The following is a 20,327-nucleotide window of genomic DNA, read 5'->3' on the forward strand; positions in this document are numbered from 1 at the left end:
TTCTTAAGAATCATCCCATGTGGCCAAAGACTGAAATTGTGACTTTAAGTTACTTAAATCGTTGTGATGCGTAAACTTTAATAAAAAGCGATTTTATTTATATTGATTTTGCTTGATTTGAGGCTATTCATGTAAACTAAAGCATAAAATTGTCTTCTTCCTTTAAAAAACAGCCGGAATATGACCAATAGACCACTGGTCTGACAGACCCGACGTCCATATGTATGTTATAAAAAATCACGTCCATAGTTAAAGGTTAAGAAAAAATATTTGGTATTTTTTTGGGCTTGATTTATTTATTTTGAATTTAAAAATACTTTACACATCTTTTAAACGTTCAAATCCTTTTGAAATTAAAAATGTATACAAAGTCTATACCTATCGATAATGGTATCGATATTAGCACCTGGCGTCACTATTTCCAGAGACAAAACGCGGGAGACCCACAAATATTTTAATCCCTATGCTCTTGTGTCATTACTTGCAAGTTTTCTTTGGAACAAAAATACTATTGAAACCCTTTCTCTAGTTAAGTGGAAAACTTTGTAGAACCAAGTCCTTTGTTACGTCTGATTACGCTGTTTTGTAATCTACGTACATAATACATGTTAGTGTAAGGGCAGTTAGCAAAAGTTCAAATCTTATGTGGCGTAAGTTATTTTTATAATTTTTATTATGATTTATTTAGCTTTACACTGTAGACAGAGCTAACCTACTACCTATAAGATCAAAACCTCTAAAAACAGTTACCTTGGTCCTCATGTCTCTTTCTCTTCAGTCCATTGCCATTATGCAATCCGTCTACTTGTTCGATGCCCAGTATGCCGTTAATGCTGTAGCTGCCAGTATTGTTGACGTGCTCGGTGGGTGACAGCACCGCTGTCGTGCCCGGCGCGTTGCCCGCGTGGGTTATCACCTAAGAAAATATTTGTATTTTTCATATGAGGTATATTTTTCATATTTTTAAAAAATCTATATATATACCTATTAAAATTAATTATATAGAAGCTTTTTAATAATGACTTACAGAAACAACACTGCCTTGAGCCGAACTGATCTCCTGCTCCTGTTGTTGTTGTTGTTGCTGGTTGTGCGCGTGCTTCGCCTTCTCCGCCGCCTTGTTGCGGACGATCCTGTAGGTGTACATATATCACTTTGTTAGTATTAAATATAATTGGAATCACAAACTCAAAATTTTAATAAGGAAAACATCATTTTTATATTGCTTTACATTAGGCAGAGAGATCTAGTGTTAAGGCACTCCGTCCATCCTTTCAGAGGTGTAATTCAACACCGCGCTTTGTTTTATTAGAGTGAAAAAAGTGGAAACCATAATATGAAAATCGTAATATTATTTAAAACGATATGAACGACTCTGATTGACTCTGATTGAGTTTTTTAAATCGTCGAATGAATATACCACTACCACGGGCTTGGAAGGTAGTTTCAGCAAGAAGTTTCACAATTGCATTTTTCAATACATAGGTTACAATTTTATTGTTTAATACAGGGTGAGTCATATTGAACTTTCCGGTTTTGGAAGGACGTTGCACGAAGAAGGGAAGGAGTAGAAGGGTGGGGATGGTGTCATTAGACGCGCCATGACATGCAGTTTTAGTGTGAGCAATGGCTTGGTCGGGACAACATCGTGCGTTCGTAGTTGAAGAGTTTATTAAAAATGGCGGCTCCGTGATCACAACACAGCGTGCGTTCCGTTTACATTTTGCTATTGGTCGACGTGATCCCATTCCCACTGGACCAACAATCAGAAATTGGGTATCAAATTTTAGAGCAACATCATCAGCATTAAAAACAAGACCACAAGGCCGAATTAGGACGTCAACGTCAGCGGAAAACGTGGATAGAGTGCGGGCTTCAATTCAACAATCCCCTCGGCGTTCTGTTCGGAAACATGCCGCTTCACTAGGATTATCTTTCAGTAGTGTCCGCAGAATACTGCATAGAGACCGTAAATTTCACCCATACAAGATTCAGGTAGTGCAAGAATTAACAGTTAGAGACTTAAACACACGAACAAATTTATGCCGCGACATTCAGCAGATCCCCCGCACTGCTGTTTTGATCTTCAGTGATGAGGCACATTTTCACCTCGCCGGAACTGTCAACAAACAGAATTTTCGATACTGGGCTGAGAATAACCCACGAAACCTACACGAACGACCACTTCACAGCCCTCGAGTGACAGTGTGGTGCGCTATTGCAGAGTTTGGTGTGTGGGGTCCCTATTTTTTTGAAGAAGATGGTCAAGTCGTCACAGTTACCTCTGCTCGGTATTGCGACATGCTTGAAACTTTTCTGAAACCGAAATTGGAGGAATTAACGCAGAATCATGACAACGATAACATCTGGTTCCAACAAGATGGTGCTACAGCCCATACATCCAGGCGTTCAATGGAAATCCTGCGACAAATGTTTCCCGGTCATCTCATTTCTTTGCGAGGTGACGTTGGGTGGCCGCCGAGATCACCTGATTTAACCCCCTGCGATTTCTTTCTCTGGGGTTACCTGAAGGAAAAGGTGTACACGCATCGTCCCCGAACCATCGATGAACTGAAGGCTGCAATCACGGAAGAAATCAATGCTATTCCGCTGAATATGACTCGACGAGTAATGGACAACTTCCGGGAAAGGCTTCAGCAGTGTGTGGTCAATGGAGGTAGACATTTACAGGATATCATTTTTAAAACCAACTAAATTAAAACTGCATGTTATGTGCTTTCAAACAATAAAATAATTTTTACTGCATGTCGCTTTGTTTTTAATACACACCTTATTGAAATCGGAAAGTTCAATATGACTCACCCTGTACAAAATACAACCGTCATCGCACCCATAACCACCGCCTTTACGGTCAGACGTTAACTCACTGCGCTATAATAGATGATATTTTTCTACCAACATAAAATACAGAAAATCTTAAGTACAATAAGATCTAAAGTAAAAATATTACCGACATCCATAAAAGAGAATAATGTAAAAAATTAGAGTAATAAGTACATGAGAGATGCATTAAGCAAAAAACTGGCAGTGAAGCGCCACGTGGCTACATCAATAGCCAATTTGGGCGCCGCGGTTACGATTTGCAACGCTTCCGTCACTCGTCGACTACGTTTTATTAGTTATGGGTAAAAATATTTTATTATATGCTAATATCTATATAATTCAAGTTTTCATTTTTACCGGCTCGTCATCCGTAACGTTTGTTGGGTGGATTTTAAGATGCCAAATGAAGGATAACTGTTGCTGTTTATTTTTAGTTTTAATACATATTAACGCCGCTCGCTCATGTTAAGTTAGAAAGTATTAATCTATGTTAAATAATATTAGCTTGTAGTCCGTCTTTTCATTTCGTTCGTTTTCATTTCTTCGTCCTGTCAAGGCCAAGCGCGGCGCTGAGTTGCGCCACTCTACAAGCAATGTCTCAAGAATTTTTCATAAAATGAGAAAAGGAGTGTCTTAACATTAGGTTATCTCTACCTTCCCTGCTGTGCGGGATACATACAAAGTGAAGCTGATTACAGTGCACACAGTCTCAACTAAATATTTTATGCAAATTTATAAAAAATACTACCAACTGTGATTTATTTATAAACATTCATCATTTACTTACATCTTATATATTACAACTAAATTATCTATCGTATTCAAACATTGTAAATATATTTAAAACTAAGCAAAGTCATTATTTCGCATCGCGGCCATTTTGTCGTCGCGAGTTGACAGTTCATTTCCCGCCATGATGGATGGCACCCACGATGAAATATTGCCAGTATCTCTAGGGTTGACATATGCAAAAATTGTTTTGCAAACTTATCAAAAAGGTCAAATTAGAATTAGGGTCGTAATACTTCACGTTGCTTTTTTTCTGATGGAAGAGATTGATGTATATTACTTTGTAACAGATTGTTAATAATAGGTATTCTGTTTTATTTAAATTAGTACATATTTATATTTTATTGTATAGGGAGAATGAATTTAGTGACTTTATTTTAAACTTTTTATATATTAATTTAACAACATTCTTTTTAGACAGGTAGAGTTTAAAATATAAATATGCCCGAAGTGATTTTTAATCCACTATCATCGTTTTCATCTAACTTCCATAAGAATGATTTCTTTCATATTTACTACAGTAAAATTGATTTACCTCAACATTAATATGTCTAAATCTAAATAAATAATAAAATCTTTGCAAAACGCTAAAAAGGGCAAACATAAATTAATTTTAACAAGAATAGCTTGGATTTTTGCAGGAACTTTCGTACTTCCGGTCGGAAGGGTTACATGCCCTTACATTTCGTTGAATAATGCATCGCATTGGCAAATTTTTATGATTTATGACAGAGTAAGGCTATTTAGGTACAAATATACTTAGAAAATGTCCCCACATATTTTCTTCTAGCATCTAGCTAGAAGAAAATATTGTGGGGATACGAATTCTATATCAATAATAAAATTTAAATAAAATTTACAAAATATTTTCTTTAAATACTAAAATTTTAAATCAAACGCTTTAACCGGAATAATTGCATATATTAGATTTTTGAAACTTAACATTTCGAACACTTTGCATGTATGCGATGGCGTAGATTTTTGAAACTTAACATTTCGAACACTTTGCATGTATGCGATGGCGTCATTCAGAATTTTAACCCGAGTTTCATTAAGAATGTATAAAAATAGCAAATATAAGTCAAAAATAAGTGTTTTTTTTCTACTCACTACAACTATCTACCCAAATTAAATATTTTCTCATATACGTCGTCTCAAGTGCGAGCGGAAAGTGAGAAAAGAAGTGTTTTCACATTACATTCTCTCTATACTCTTCGTTTAAGGGATAAAGCATGGAGCTATAAAAATAATAATTACAGTCTATTAAAAAAGTAATCGAGTCTCGACCCCATAAACAACCAAAACCCAAATTGTTATCTGACAAATTATTCAGTTTTCGCGCCATCCCACAAAAAAAAATCAAATGTCAAAACGGGGGCTCGCAGAATTATTGCTTCAATTATAGACCCTGATTAAAAAAGTGCTCACGTCGCGCCGCTAGTTGACGGGATTTTTTATGATATTTTATTTTATTATTATTGTTTTTAAGGGTGATTTTATGGTTAGAATAAATAGATTAAATTTAAGTTATGAAAGTCTGTTTGAGTTTCTTCGTTACTTTACCTTGAGCAAGTTGAAATTAGCTAACTTAAAGTAATTAACTAAACAATTTTTAAAGGAATGCTCAAGAATAAAAATTAGCGTTATGACAAAGAACTATGAATTTAACTGTGTCTTTTTATAAAAGACACCAAACATATTTATAATAATAAAATGTTACTAGAATGAAAAATTGGAAACAAATACGTTATAATGTAAAACTTCTCTACATAGAAAATTGGATGGTAGATGACAAAACTCACCTCCGTACTTTGTCTAATCAATAAGAAATATTTACACATTTTATTGATAACAATATTTTTCTTAACCCAGTTTAAACTCATTACTATTTTTAATTGACGTTTCTTGATTGCATACAGATATGCCTATTGAAATTGTAATAACACAAAATTAAAATAAAAGCAACTCAAGCTCAATCATCAACAAAAATTGCCCAACAAAGGTCGAGGGGTGGTATTTGCACTCATAGCATAAATACTTTCGTATTTATACGTCATGAGACCGCAGCCGTTGACGGGACATTAAGGGCACGTGACGTCACGTGGCCGTCACGTGACCGCCACGAGACCAGACATGCCCATATATGGAATTGGTTTAAAATTAACTGGATTTTCAGATTAAATCTAAATTTGAAGGAAGTGTTTTTAAGTGTTTGTAAATTTGTTTCGAAATATCTGACTGACCACTAGCTATAAGGTCAATATCGTTATTTATAAATTATAGTGGGAGTGTTTTATGATTTTTTTAAAGTATTATATCTAGAAATTTTAGTTTTAACACTAGTTTGTCAGATTCTCGTATCGTATACTGATCTCTCTATCTCATCAATTCTAAATAATATTTTGCTACACGCTATTTCCCCCATAGCTGGTAGGCAGAGGAAACCTAGTATTAAGAGACTCTGTACACCTCTTTTCGCCCAATTTTGAAGCGGCACTACGACGGCCTCAAATGGACTTATGAAAGTAAGTATATAATATATTTAAAAGAAAACCTGTAAAAGCTGCTTTTATTAACCTCTAATGATTTTCTACAGCTGGGTGTGGCTTTCGAGAAGGTAAGAAACAACTCGAAATGTTTCACCGAAAAACTAAGCGATTTCTCCCCTTTAGAGAGTCGCCCGTTTTATTTTGAATGAAACCTTATTGTGTTGAAATTGGGTAGATTTTGTTATTTTGCTAAATAACTATAAAACAAAAGAAAATGGCCAGTAAAGCAGCGGCGTCGGGTTGAAATGTTAAAGTATATGGGTACATTCGTTTTAAGCATGTTTAATATATGTCATTATTTGTTTTGTTTTTAACAATTATATATTTCTAAGATTATTTGCTTATGTATTAGGTTTTTAATTATTGATTGTATTAAATATAAATATTCTATTATCAAATAATACTAAAAACATTAAAAATTTACCATTACAACTCTGTTGTTACATGTGCATAAATATTAACTAGTAACGTAATGTTATAGGTATATAGCCTTCCTCAAAGGAACAAAAGAACTATTCAACATTAAAAATATTAAAATAATCCAGTAGTTCCCGAGATTAGCGCGTTCAATCAATCAAACAACTTTATAATATTAGCGACCTTTCGTACGAAAAATAAAATTTTATTAGTGCCATCTAAGACAAAATTATAAGCATCATCTGCTATTAAATGAAATTAATAAATCGCGCATCTCCTAGGCCAAGCAAGGGGTACAGCCGGAAGTAGGGAGCTGCAAAGATGGCGGAGCGGAAGTCGACACGTGCTCACGCCGGATATCCTGCGTGCATTGAGTTATTGCTTCACTTATAATAATCGTATAAAGTCACGGTTTTCGCATTTTCTGTTTCGGTTTATGGTGTACATGTATGGGAAACATTTTTCCATTATGAATTTTCGATGGGATTATGGATATAATGTAAATAAATACCTACTTAATATGTTTTTTTTTATGAATAAATTTATTGTCAAAACATGTAAGTACATGATCAGTTACTGAAAATAAATGTTTAAATATATTCTAGTATCATGGATTTTGGTACTTATATAAGATTGAACATGGCCTAGAATTTGGATAAACAATAAAATAATATGTTGCCATGTTTACGATTTATAATCCCACTAGGAAATGGTGGTTTTAAAGTAAAAACCCATATTTGATATTGGTACACCTTAGATTATGCCACTATATTTTAAGAATCACCATTGATTTGGTGTACGGACTTTTTTATAAAGGAATATTTATTGGAGACATGCCAGGTTCTATCAATACCATCATTCGTATGATCAAGAAATATTTAATCTAACCCAGATTTGGTATGCTTAAAACGTGAGATTTTACATGAAGAATCATTCTACATATATTAGTAATAAATCCAATGTGCAAAGCTTCACTCAAACAATATTACATTTAAGTAAAATCTAATATATATAAATTAAAAGAAAAACATACCCTTATCAACTTATAAAGCCGTCAAGTGTTACCTGCATTAAAAATCCACGCGTCTAATTATGTTGCCAGATTAGATAATAAATATATTACGCGCGGCTTATCTTTAATCTTTGCTACCGTTTATTAATTTATTGTTATCGTGTGATATCGTTATCATTTCCATGTTCATGTTCCTGGGAATGTTTGTGTAATGGAATAGTTGGGACATTACTAATAATGGGAGATTGTTCATTTTCTGGTTTGCGTATCATAAATACAAGCTTTTTATTTTATCTTCATTTTTTAGGAATTGTTTTAATATATATTGTAGTTCTCACCAGGCGACGGACGCTGTTATATTTTTTTTTAACTTCAGAAAGTATCCTGCACATAGCAGTATAGGCAAAGGGAACGTGGGTAGCTAGTGTTAAGATAGTACGTTCCCATTAAGACACTTCCGTTGTCCACTTTTCGCGCATTTCTGGAGGCATTGTGTGTTGAACAACGAACCTGTGGTAACTAAAGTCTTGTTACAAAAGGGAGAAATTGAAAATAAGAAATATTCCCTTTCCTCAAGTGGGAACCGAACCCACCACGTTTAGAGTTGTACGCTGCAAGAGGATTGACTTTCTTCCACGTCCTCTTACTACTTCTATAAATGCCCGAGTATAGTATAGTCCACAAGTATTGCGTTTGCAATTGGACGTTGTCCCAAATTTGAATCTGCTACCACCAAACAGCAAGTCTCAGTAACATCTCAATTGATCAAACATAAGCCATCAGCATTTCAATAGTGAGGACCCCCACGATCCATTACCAGTGTATTACACTACAATAACTATTATTGGTATCGATAAAGTGGGGTGCGAAATTACATTATACGATGGACTTGTTTTTCAAGTGACAGAGTTACGTTAAAAGGGTTCCCTGTGAATTTGAGTGTATATTTTATGGCTATAGTAGTACAGTATGGGGGGTGGTTTATTTTTTAGAGTTAGTTGGTTCGATTTAATAAAGGTTTTTTTACTTTTTTGGCAAAATTTTTTAAAATTTGTCTTTTCACTACATGTAAATGTTTCTATAAAACAGGAAGTGGATAACCAAAGTGGTTATCCACTTCCTGTTTTTTACTTTTGTGACTAGTGTCCACTAAATTTTATAATATCAATGTTATATTTTAATATACCAATTTTGAAAATACAGTAACTCTATTAAGACAACAAAACAACTTACCTATTAATACTAGAAACAGACGGCACGTTGTCTTGACTGCAGATACCCTCGCTCAGCAGCCGGTCTCTGATTTCCCAAGCGAACATAGTCGGGTTTTCCCGTTTGTATGCAGCTATCGCGTCCACTACCGGAGGCGTCGCCACCTTGGGCTTCGAGCCCCCTATCACGCCAGCTTTGAAGCTACCCGTTTCGTAATACCTGGAAAAGAGGTTAAAGTTAGAAATGATAGGGATATTTATAAAATGGCTTATATGTGGCGGTGTTGAGTTACGCCGCTTGAGAAGCAATATATCGAATTATGTAGGAAGTTTTAGGAAGGAGATGTAGACAACACAGTTGGTTCTATTTGGCTAACCTTAACTTTACAAAGAGAACTCATGTCCGCTTTGAATGTCAAGATATTCAATTCTACATTTCTCTATAATTATGTTTCATGATATACTTTTAAACTAAACTATACAAAGAGCTAACAGATTTTTCAATCACAAAAATACATTGTACTATACAATTGGCAAAAATCACAAACTATTCCCAAACCGGCCGTAAACATGGGCGTGCCCCCGTCCCCGGGCCCCCCAAGTACCCCGGCCCCGGGCCCCCGGGGACGTGGCATTAGAACAAAATTAAATTTCAACTGCTCAATAAAATAATGAGAGGTATTATGACAATTCGATTATGTACCCCTACCCTTTGAGGGGTGATTTATTTTCTTATTATTGTGTGCTGTTGAAAATTGCTGACGTAAAGCCGAAAATTAATTTTGTAACTGTGTTTTATGGTTATTTCTTATCTTAAATGGATACCATATACCTAGTTAAATTTAGTTATTAAATTTATTTTTAACTTCATTTTTTTTTATTTATTTATGTACCACACAGGAAAGAAAGTACAGAAAACTTATAATAACAGAAAAAATGTGTACAATGGATAACTTATCTCTAATAGAGATCTCTACCAGAAACCCTTGAATGTAGGAGATGTTAAAAGAAATGATGAGGATGCGGTATTTTAATATTATGTTAATAATAATAATAATAAACCTACATACAAATATACATAATAATAATCAATATTACTATACCTACATAAATATACTTATACAAACATACACATATACAAACATATAAATATACCTATACAATGACATAAAAGAGTTGAAACAGAAAAAGAAAATTAATAAAGAAAAAGACAAAGCGACTACTAAAGATTCTAATTGAGATTAAGAAATGTTGTTTTAATTTGATTTTAAAAGTATTTAGAGATGGATTGCCTGACAGTATAGAGTTAGGTAGGGAGTTCCATAAGGGCACTGCTTGAACCGTGAAGGATTTTAACTTCATATTTGTATTGAAATTTGATAAATTTGTAGCAGTGATAAATCACTCCGTTCTCTATTTTCTATTTATTTAAAGAAATCATTGCGAAGAGACGAAACCTGATAATACTTTTTTATATTTAGTTGCTGTTACTGAACATCCATATTGCCCCCGACTAAGATTAGAACTCACAACCACTAGATTTAATTTACCTATATTCCAATAGCAATACAACGCTGTCATTTGTATAAAATAAAGATTATTATTATTATTACTAAGCAATAGTTAGATATAATAGAGGCGGCGTCCTACAAGGGTACGTTATTCCCAAAGGTAGAGACAGCACTGACAACCTCTTTAGAAATAATAGATTGTTTTACATTAACACTGTTATAACATTATTATTTTTATAATAATTTTGATTATTAGAAGATTTGTATAAATAAATAGTTTCTTTTCTTCATATTTGTATACATTTCTTTCTTCGAATATGAAGTATGGCTCTACTGGCCTCTACAGCGAGACCGGCTTTTGTGAGAGGCCGAGTTAGAGTAGTTCTGACCTTGGCTTGATCACCATTGTATACATAACCCTTAGTGACTGTCACTCCTTTCTAGAGAATAGAGTCCTGTTTCTCAAAAAAATACGTTTTTATTTAATTCGATCAAATCTTATTAAAGTAATGTATAAGTAAGTGTATTATAACAACATAAACAACATTAAGGTAACGGCACAAAAAGAGCATGTTTTAAATTTAGTCTCGACGCCGCTTACAGGATACCCCCCTTTTGTTTCAACTTAGCTTTCTAATGTTGTGAATAGAATTGAATAACAAACAATACCTTTATACTCAAACTTCATTGTTTTTACAATTCTTCATATAAATGTTTGTTGTATAATTATTATTAGTGAACCATACAAATAAATAAATGAATAAATGCATTAATAATCCTAAGATTTTCCAAAGCTAGTGGAAGAAAATAAAAATTCAGCTTCACGCTGCTCACAGCAGGGTATGCACAGAGAACCTGTGTCTTAACGGGGTGTTGAGTCGTGCTTTGCCTCGACGCCAGAGCGAAGAAATGAAAATATAAATTTAAATAAATATTTAATTTGCTGGAGTGGGAATCGAACTCATAATCATTCACGTTTAGTCACACATTTGTACCCCTGCGCCAGGACTGGCCTCATCATAATTCTAGGATTTCTTTATGTAATTTATTGGCAACCTGTATTTTTTAATTCTTTAATCTAGGTAGGTATTGAGTATCATTAAATGTAGATGATGTATGTGATACTTGATATTGTAAATTAAATTGGTTTTTAAACTGTAAATTAGATAATTAATAATATAGAGAAGAAAAGAATAAGGTAGAGAGTGATACATCACTACGTAAAAAAAACAAACAATATTATCAGTTAAAAAACATCCCTTAACACTTCCACAATAACAAACACGTCACTAAGGGTGCAACGTAATAATTGGCTTACACCCCCAACGCCAAATTACTTAAGTGCAACATCAGATCGCGTGTTTTATCTCCAGCCCCCTATAACATCTATAATGCTATGGTATTATCAATTACGTATTAGAGGTGACAAGTGTCAGAAAATATCCTACTTATAATATTTAAAAAATTAAAGTTTACAAGGATGGATGTTTGTTCTACTTTCGTGCAAAAACTACTGAACGGATTTAGATAAAATTTTAAAGAATAGACATCAGACAAACACACAGACTACAGTTTTTTAAGGATTTTGTATAATTCGGGTATAAAATAACCAATATCGTTAATAATATCGTTATAGTTATTGAAATTCGATTTGGCATAATATTTTCATAAAAATATCTACTAGTAAAATTACATACAGGCGCTTGTCTCGTTACGCGAGGAATTTAAGATATAAAAATTTCATTTCCTCGAGTGGTAATCGAACCCATAACTCATCGCGTTTACAGTCACATACTTGTGCCATGTACCACGACTAGCCTCAAGCATCTTGTAATGTAAAAAACGTATAAAACATCTATAAATTCTCTTCTTAATTAATAAATAATAAAGAAATGATTATCAATGCAAATAACAGTTACGTAAGAAGCATTGCATTTCATATAACACTAAGATGTTAACAGTAACTATAATATTTTACGCTCCAAATCCACACACACTGTGCTCTAGTATTAAATAGATATTAGATATCAATAGCACGATCAATTTGTTCGCCGGTGTCGGACGTATTGGCGACAGATAGCGGGGCTCGTAAAGAGATTACATGCATCGTCTCTACTAATATGGGTGTTAGTTTACTATGGTAGTTTTATATATGTAATCGCTTTATTTTTGTTGTTTTTGTCAAATAAATATGATATAGACGTGCTTACAAGGTTGATAGATTTTAGTGTTAGAACACTTCGTTCTCCATTTTTGGTTTAGTTTTGAGTTATTGCATTTTGAGTTCCGTTGTCTAAAAATTGGACGGAAAGTGGGAAATGGAGTGTCTTATATACTTCTTATCTTCTTATTATTCTTAACACTACGTTTTCAATGTCTACACTGATAGAGGAATATCGTGAACTTACTTTACTACTATTTTTTCTTTCAAACACAAAAAAATAAGTTTTATATACACAAATATCAAACAAACTAATATATAAACGAAAGTAGCACGGTCCTGTCCGTATATAATAATTATACTGTTTTTCTATACTGTCTGTACGTATGCAGAAAGCGTGACGTTCGACTCACTTCCGTTTTAAAAAAAATCCACGCTATATTGAACTTTAAATCAATGAAATAAAGCTCAAAATGAGTCTAACAAAATGTTTTAATTGTACCGTCAGCAGCAATGCAATTAAAAATAAGTAAGTAACTTTTATTTGTATTGTATTAGAGACGAATTTAGTTTATAAGTATTGTTTAATAAAAAGCTTTTCAAAGTTGTACAATTTGTGTTATTTGTATACTGTAGTAATGATTTTGAAGAAGTAATTATAATTACAAATCGGCTTAGTTCTTAACGCCTCGTTTGTTCTCGGTCTAGATCTAGATTATTAAAGAGACAATATGGATTTTTTTTAATCAGGCTATTACTGTATATGTATATTCCTATACAATGATCAAATTTAGTATTTTTTTAATTAAGAGAAAAACGTTTTATTTAGTTTTTTATTATATAAAAAATATTTTATATACCTATAACTTTTTTATTTAAAAATCGATGGAAATAAAACAAACATTTTTAAGGGTTAAAAACAAATATTAAAATAAGTTTGAAAGAATACAATAGTGAAAATTGCATTTAAATCTGTTAAGCCGTTTCTTAGACAAAGACAAACTGAAAAATTAATCATTACTTCTGGTTCTATTACATTGGTAAATGACAAAAAATATTGTTACATATCTTTTATGTACAGATACCGATTATTTACGACTTTATTATAAGTATAGATTATTCTAAAAAATACTTCATAGCTGGACCTCGGTGGTTCATACAAATACATATAAATATATAGGTACTGTACATACATACATACATGCATACATACATCGTATAAAAGTGCATCACCCAGCAAATTCAAAACGTGGGATGGACGCGCGGGGAAAATAAATTGAAAAGCAATAGCGTCTATTCAGCTCCCGCGGGACTAGTGATGTGCTATGAAAGCTGTTGCTTTTTCTAATCTTATTACTATTATGACATCAAAAACTATATCTGTTAGATAGGAGGAAGAGACTGCCTGAGAACATACAGCCGGAACTACGGCGTAGAACACTGAAATTTGGCATGGAGGTTCATTAGGTAGTGTAGGGGAGCATTAAGGATTTTCCGAAATACAGGCGGTAACAAGAAAAAACTGATTTTAAGTTTTACAGTCCACGCAAACTAAATTGAGGACTACGACTCGCCTTCATATATGGGTGGTGAAAGAATCGAAGAAATGGAGAAAGAAAGAATGCGTCATAAATTCCAAGACACATTCTTAGTAAGCGAAAGCAACTGCACTCCGGCACTATATTTACATAATATATTTACATTTTATTATATACACTAATATTTTATTCGAGTTTATAAAGTTCAGATAAGCCTATTATTTTTTGTGGCAAATAAAATTGCTGTAATAAGATAAGGTTTAGCAATTAAGTTCTAATTACGTTATAATTATAAAACATATAATCAAGTGTGGTTTATTTCTTATGATATATAATATTTTTATTAAATAAATTTATGTTCCACTAACAAGCAAGCAAAATTTCTATAATGGATTGAAAACAGAGAATGGAATGGAGCCTTTAAGATTTCTCTTCTACAAAACACACAGGTACAGAAATATTTTAACTAAATTCCATTTGAACTCCTTATTTGCGTGGATTTTTTTACAAACAAAATGAAACGTCCCGTTTTTTCGTGTAGTTTTCCTCAGGCAGGAAGGTAATAAAAAGTAATTCTGGCGTTTTAAAAAACACACAAAGAAAATATATAGGAAATCACCAAAACTTTTTAGTCAAAATTCGTTTTCGAATTCTTTTATCGTTATTCTTTTCTCATACAAAGAAAAGCCTAAAATATAAACACATAATTCTTTTTTTACCAACTTTAATTCATTATTTTCACATTTAATAACAAAAATCAATTCTACATTCACAACTGCCCATCACTAGGGTCAGTTTCAATTTAATTCGAACAAAAGAGATGGTCTTCATTCATATAGTGGGTATCGCGTATTGTGGACACTGTTTGTTAATTTTAGCATTCATTGTTTATTTGTTATGTGTAAATGATAATGGGAATTTCATTATGGCTTTCTTTTATTATTTGGATTGAATTATATTTGAAATTGTTGTTAATATTGGGATTATGAATGGTGGTAGTCGGTTCAAATGTTTTCGTGGGTTTGTGTTTGAAATTTAATAAAACTTCCAATCTCTCACATCATCTTCCACCCAATCGTCCTTAGACGTTTATCAAGAGGTGCAGATTCAAATACTATACTAATATATCCGTACATGTTTCAAAAAGTGACTAAAACCCAGAATCACAACCATCGTCATCAATTCAAATCCTAAATGCCGTCATGATGACGTCAATTAAATAAAAAAAACCTGTAATTAACAGAAAAATAAAAACAGCTACCCGACGTAAATCACCAGCGCCCGGCAACAGAGTGTTGTAATGAACTAAGTAATTATATTAATTTACTCACGAGTCGAACGCCTCGCGCGTTAGTGGTTTACCGCAGGTTAACTGCTAAAGACGATTTAACTGAACCGCAGTTAACTCGCTAAGCCACTCGATTAGTTTAAACTAATAATATTTATATGAAGATACATATTATTAATTTAACATATATAGATAGATTTAGATATAGGTCCCCCTCAATGTCTCGGAATTTAGCCGTAATGTGGGTTCCCTTTGCCTTTCCTGCTACTGATTATAGCGTGAACTTAATAAAAACTTTAATATATTTATTTTAATTAGTTATGTACACGTATTTTTTTATGTTTAACTGAACAGGAGAAATTGTAGATACGAATATCATTTTCACTCGTCCAATCCGTTTCTAAACATATTGTTGGACTTCAGCACCTAATGCAATATCGTTGAGCGTGATGAAAGCAAAGTTGCAACAAAGTAACCCAGCATTATATAATTTAGACTAGTTTTTAGCTAGTTTTTAACTTTTATGTTATATATATATATATATACAATTTTAACGTTTTATTGAAAAATGGGGAACGGAAGTGTCTTAATGTGAACGGAGTGTTCTGACACTAGGTTTTAGCGTCCCTCTGCCTACCCTGCTATATTCGGAATACAGCGTGAAACTAAAATATTAATTATAACTAAATATTAAATAATATTTTATAATACTTATTTAGAAAATGTATAAAGATTTTAACGTAGATGGACTCGAACCCGTGCCTCCTGGAAACCGTCCAAGTATATGTGTAATATATATATTTCATATATTTGCTATTTTGAGCAGGATAAATATTTAATATGAATGTAATGAATACCATATTCTATCCAAAAAAAATATATAAGTACATCCCGAACTAAACCTACAACAATTACATACAGACACGACCTAAGTTCTACAAAAAATCTCATATAGAACATTCAAGTTAAACAATGTGAAATAAAACTCTTATATCAATGACAATAGCTTAAATCACATATACTCGTATATTATATAAATACATTTAAGTATATGTATATAAAACAACTTGTACGTACGTTCCGTTGGCTGCGCAGAGCGGCGCGTGCGCACACTTTGTGAACATATTACACTCATTCTATGATTGTTTCGTCTTTTACTTATGAAATACTGCAATTTCATTCTTATGTCCACAGCAATAAGCGTCACAACTCTCTATATGGAGCTCGTGCCATAATAATTGGAGCCAAGATGTTTTTTCTCTACAATTGTTTGTAATAGCTCAATTTTATAGTGACATAGTTTTACATAGTTTTAGGTAAACTAACGTCGCGTCGTACATTTGGCTCCAGTTGTTGGAATTTTGTGTTCTTTTTGGACAAAAAACATGTAATTTATGAGTTTTGTCAAAATAGAGATCAAGTATGTTATAATGATGTCGTTTTGTAATTTGAACGTGAATTTAGATTGAAAAAATATATTTAAATTTTATATTAAGAAACTTCATTTCACATTTATGATTTTCAGGGAATATAGGATGAGATGGAACGTTTTAAAGAAATAAAAATATAAACAGATATGGCTTTTATACCTCTCGATTATATATAATTATTCTTATCAAATTAAATATTACTTGAATATCAGTGCCAATGATAAGAGTCAGCAAGAACCTCAGTTTACGTTCGTAGATTCATACGCTACGCTACGCTTTGTCTACTACAGCGTAAAAATGAAAATAATTTAAATATAATCATCTCCTCGAGCGGGAATCGAACACACAACCATCATGTTTACAGTCGCTATATATATTACCTAACTCCTATTTATTATTATTAAAAAATAATAATAAATAACTTACCGAGACAATATTTTCGACACGCAGCCATGAGAGACGCGTAACTGTCGACTTATATCACAGGGTCGGACCCCGCTGTGGGCGAGCTCCACTATCCTCTGCCTTACCACGTCGGGTAAGGGTCGCCCGTTCACGAAGACACCACCTAGCTGGTTGACTCCGCCGTGGCCTGAGAAGAACAATTTTTATTAAAATTTTTATATGGTAATGTTAAGATTATATTTTTTTAAAAGGAACTCTTCATTCGTAACGACGAAATACTGCACTGTTAAAACCGTTTTCAAAAATGTATACTTATTATTAAAAATATTAAAATATAGTATACCATTAAATAGTTTACGTTTATATGTGTAAAAATCGCAATTATCTAACATTTTAGATTAGTGATATAAGAACCGTAGGCAGAAATAACCTAGTGATGAGCCATTCCATTCTCAGCTCTCCACCCAAATTGGAGACCTTGCGGATTAATTGATGGAAGTAATCGTTGTTGTTTGTTTCGTTTTTTTTTATCAGAAATTTGGTTTAAATTTAGGCAAAATGTCTTCATTTATATTTTTCAATATATTATTAAAAATGTTTGTTAAGTATAGTAGTATAATTACAGATTCATATACATATTTTAATAGTAATTAAATAATTTTATTTAATGAGTTAGGTATTGTAGTTATTAAATTATGAGTATAAAAACTAGCACTTAAAAGAGTTAAATTTTATTAAGGATAGAATACAGCAATAATAAAAACATGACACTAGCAGCCACCCGTAATTTCCGTTACCATAATTTTAAAACAAAAAATCCGTGTTTTCCCGTTCCCGATTGGAATTTTGAGAAACTAAACTAAACTTCTCAAGGAACCTATATACTAAATTTCAACATTACCTATATGCTATACGTTGTCTGACTCTCACTCAATAACAAAAGCAAGAATTTTGTCTAATATTTATTATAATATATTATATGCTCAGAATTGTTATAGGTATATATATTTTTATTTAAGCACAACGTTTCAAAATCAGAAAAATATAAATAAAATTGAAAGTGGGGAACAGAGGGGCCTTAATGGGAACGGAGTGTCTTATCACTAGTTTACCAGGTTCCTCTGCCTACACTGATATTTGCGGATACAAAATGAAGCTAAATTGACAAAATATTACTTATTATATTATCTTTTTTTCATTTAGTTAATAGCCAATATCTACGCTAATATCTAGGAGAGAAAAGAAATAAACATGATTTAATCACCCGAGTGGGAATCGAATTTACAGCCGTCACAACCTTTAAAATATATTTAGTAGATATACATTGATATTAAATATATTAATATTATAAATGTTCGTAAATACCATCCCGTACGACCATGACCGGGTATCGACCGGGTCTACCCGGGCGTGCACGACCGAGCACGACCGGCGGATCGATGCTACGAACTCGTCTTACTATTTTGGCAAGCCTCGTTGAGGTTTTCACGCTTTTGGCTTGTACAGTATATTATTTATGTTGACATAATTCTCTTATGTTGTAAGTAGATCGTAGTGGAATAGCTTTTACAAACGACGATGTGAGTTCGATTCCTAACTCCGGGGAATGAGTTATTTTCCTTTTCCCGATATGGTAGAGAAAACGAGGAGTTAAGTTCTGCTAAAACTTTATCAGAACTTAATTTCGAAGCAATACCTTAAAAATTGGGCGGAATGAGTGGGAACGAGTGTCTTAACACTAGGCAGTTGGGTCTGCCTACCCTGATGTGCGGGGAAGAACGTGAAACTGGTTAGAAAATCCACCAAAAATAATTTATTCTGTTCAATATGCTTGTTTTCAAAAAAATATCTAAGCAGTTGTTACTTGATTTAAATGTGTGGACCTTTTATCCAAATTCCTACAGAACCTGGAAGAGAACAAAGTCACCGTTTGTATGTAAAACATAGTTCCACAAAGTAAAAATACATAAAACGAAAACTCAGAATCTTTGTATGTACAGTATGCATATTTCGAACGATATTTCAATATATTTGCATAGTCTGTGATATTTTACTTTGGCGTAATATTTGGATTATTTTTTTGAAAGTTTAATTTTATGAACGACTAAAGTCATTTCTTTAATAAAAATAATTATATGTTTTAGCTCAAATTGGCAATAGTCAAAAAATTATGCCATACGCCTGTACCTACACCTTGCCACCAGCTATATAATAATACACAAAATTTAAACTACTCTATCCCTCCAACCGAAAAAACCAAACAAATTTCAGTGTTTTATCCATTTTTACCCAGAAAACCATCACAGAGCCCCATTTTCCATGCAGTTCCAGCCTCCAGTTACAACCTTTAAGACACCCGGGGGGTGCGCGAGGCGTGACGATCGATCGGTCACGCCCCATGCGCGCTCGATACACGGTATAAGAGAGTTTGTTTTCATCTCTACACATCGGTGATTTACGAAAACTGGGATCATTTTGTATTGGAAATTTTGTTGGATGGACTGGAATTTTAGTTTGTAGGAAAATAATGAAGCGACGCTTGTTTGCTCAGGACTAGAGATTATTTAATGATAGTCGTTTCGATATAACCCACTGTAATTGCGATCAGAGTTATCTCAGGTACTTAGTTTACGTGATAACTCTTTTTTAGCTTCACACCTCTGCCTACCTTGCGGGATACAGCCCGCGAGGCAGGAAACCTAATTTTAAGACACTCAGTTCCTATTAAGAACGAAAGTGCCGTTTCACACTTTCCACAGAATTTTGGAGGCCTTGCGTGTTGAGTAAGGAAACTCAACGCGAACGCAAATATTAAATGTTTCATTCCCCAGTGTGCAACATTACCAGGCTCCCTCTGCCTACTCTGCTACAGTGTGAAGCTAAAAAACCATCACAAATCAAAGAAATTTACAAAATCACCAGCTAATACCACTACCTACTCATATTATTATTTTCTATGTTATAATAAGTACATATTTTATTACAGCAACACGTAATAAGTGTTCTAGAACATAACAGCAGAATTATGTGGCCACTTTCTCTACGAACATACGCCTATTACATAAACAAACGTGTTTCTTATATATTTACTTTTATAATAACTGAACTAATATTCAAACACTTCCGTTCCTAACTTTCAACCAATCAGAGCGAGAAAGATATTAAATATTTA

At 33.1% G+C, this 20,327-nt stretch overlaps 1 protein-coding gene across 2 annotated transcripts in view; it reads right to left on the minus strand.

Annotated features, from left to right (window-relative positions):
- sv (paired box protein shaven) overlaps positions 1 to 20,327 on the minus strand; it is an 81,099-nt gene that overhangs the window by 9,969 nt on the left and 50,803 nt on the right. For both annotated transcript variants that reach the window (XM_085202323.1, XM_085202324.1), the window contains exons 4-7: positions 17,177 to 17,342; positions 8,845 to 9,042; positions 1,028 to 1,133; positions 751 to 916 (exon numbers count right to left, since the gene is read on the minus strand). In XM_085202323.1, the coding sequence (XP_085058449.1) occupies positions 751 to 916; positions 1,028 to 1,133; positions 8,845 to 9,042; positions 17,177 to 17,342 (636 nt within the window). The remainder of the gene's footprint in view (positions 1 to 750; positions 917 to 1,027; positions 1,134 to 8,844; positions 9,043 to 17,176; positions 17,343 to 20,327) is intronic.

Source organism: Heliconius melpomene, chromosome 18 (assembly GCF_056956725.1).
Source record: "Heliconius melpomene rosina isolate 202511_hmr_F chromosome 18, ASM5695672v1, whole genome shotgun sequence".
Classification (NCBI taxonomy): Eukaryota; Metazoa; Arthropoda; class Insecta; order Lepidoptera; family Nymphalidae; genus Heliconius; species Heliconius melpomene.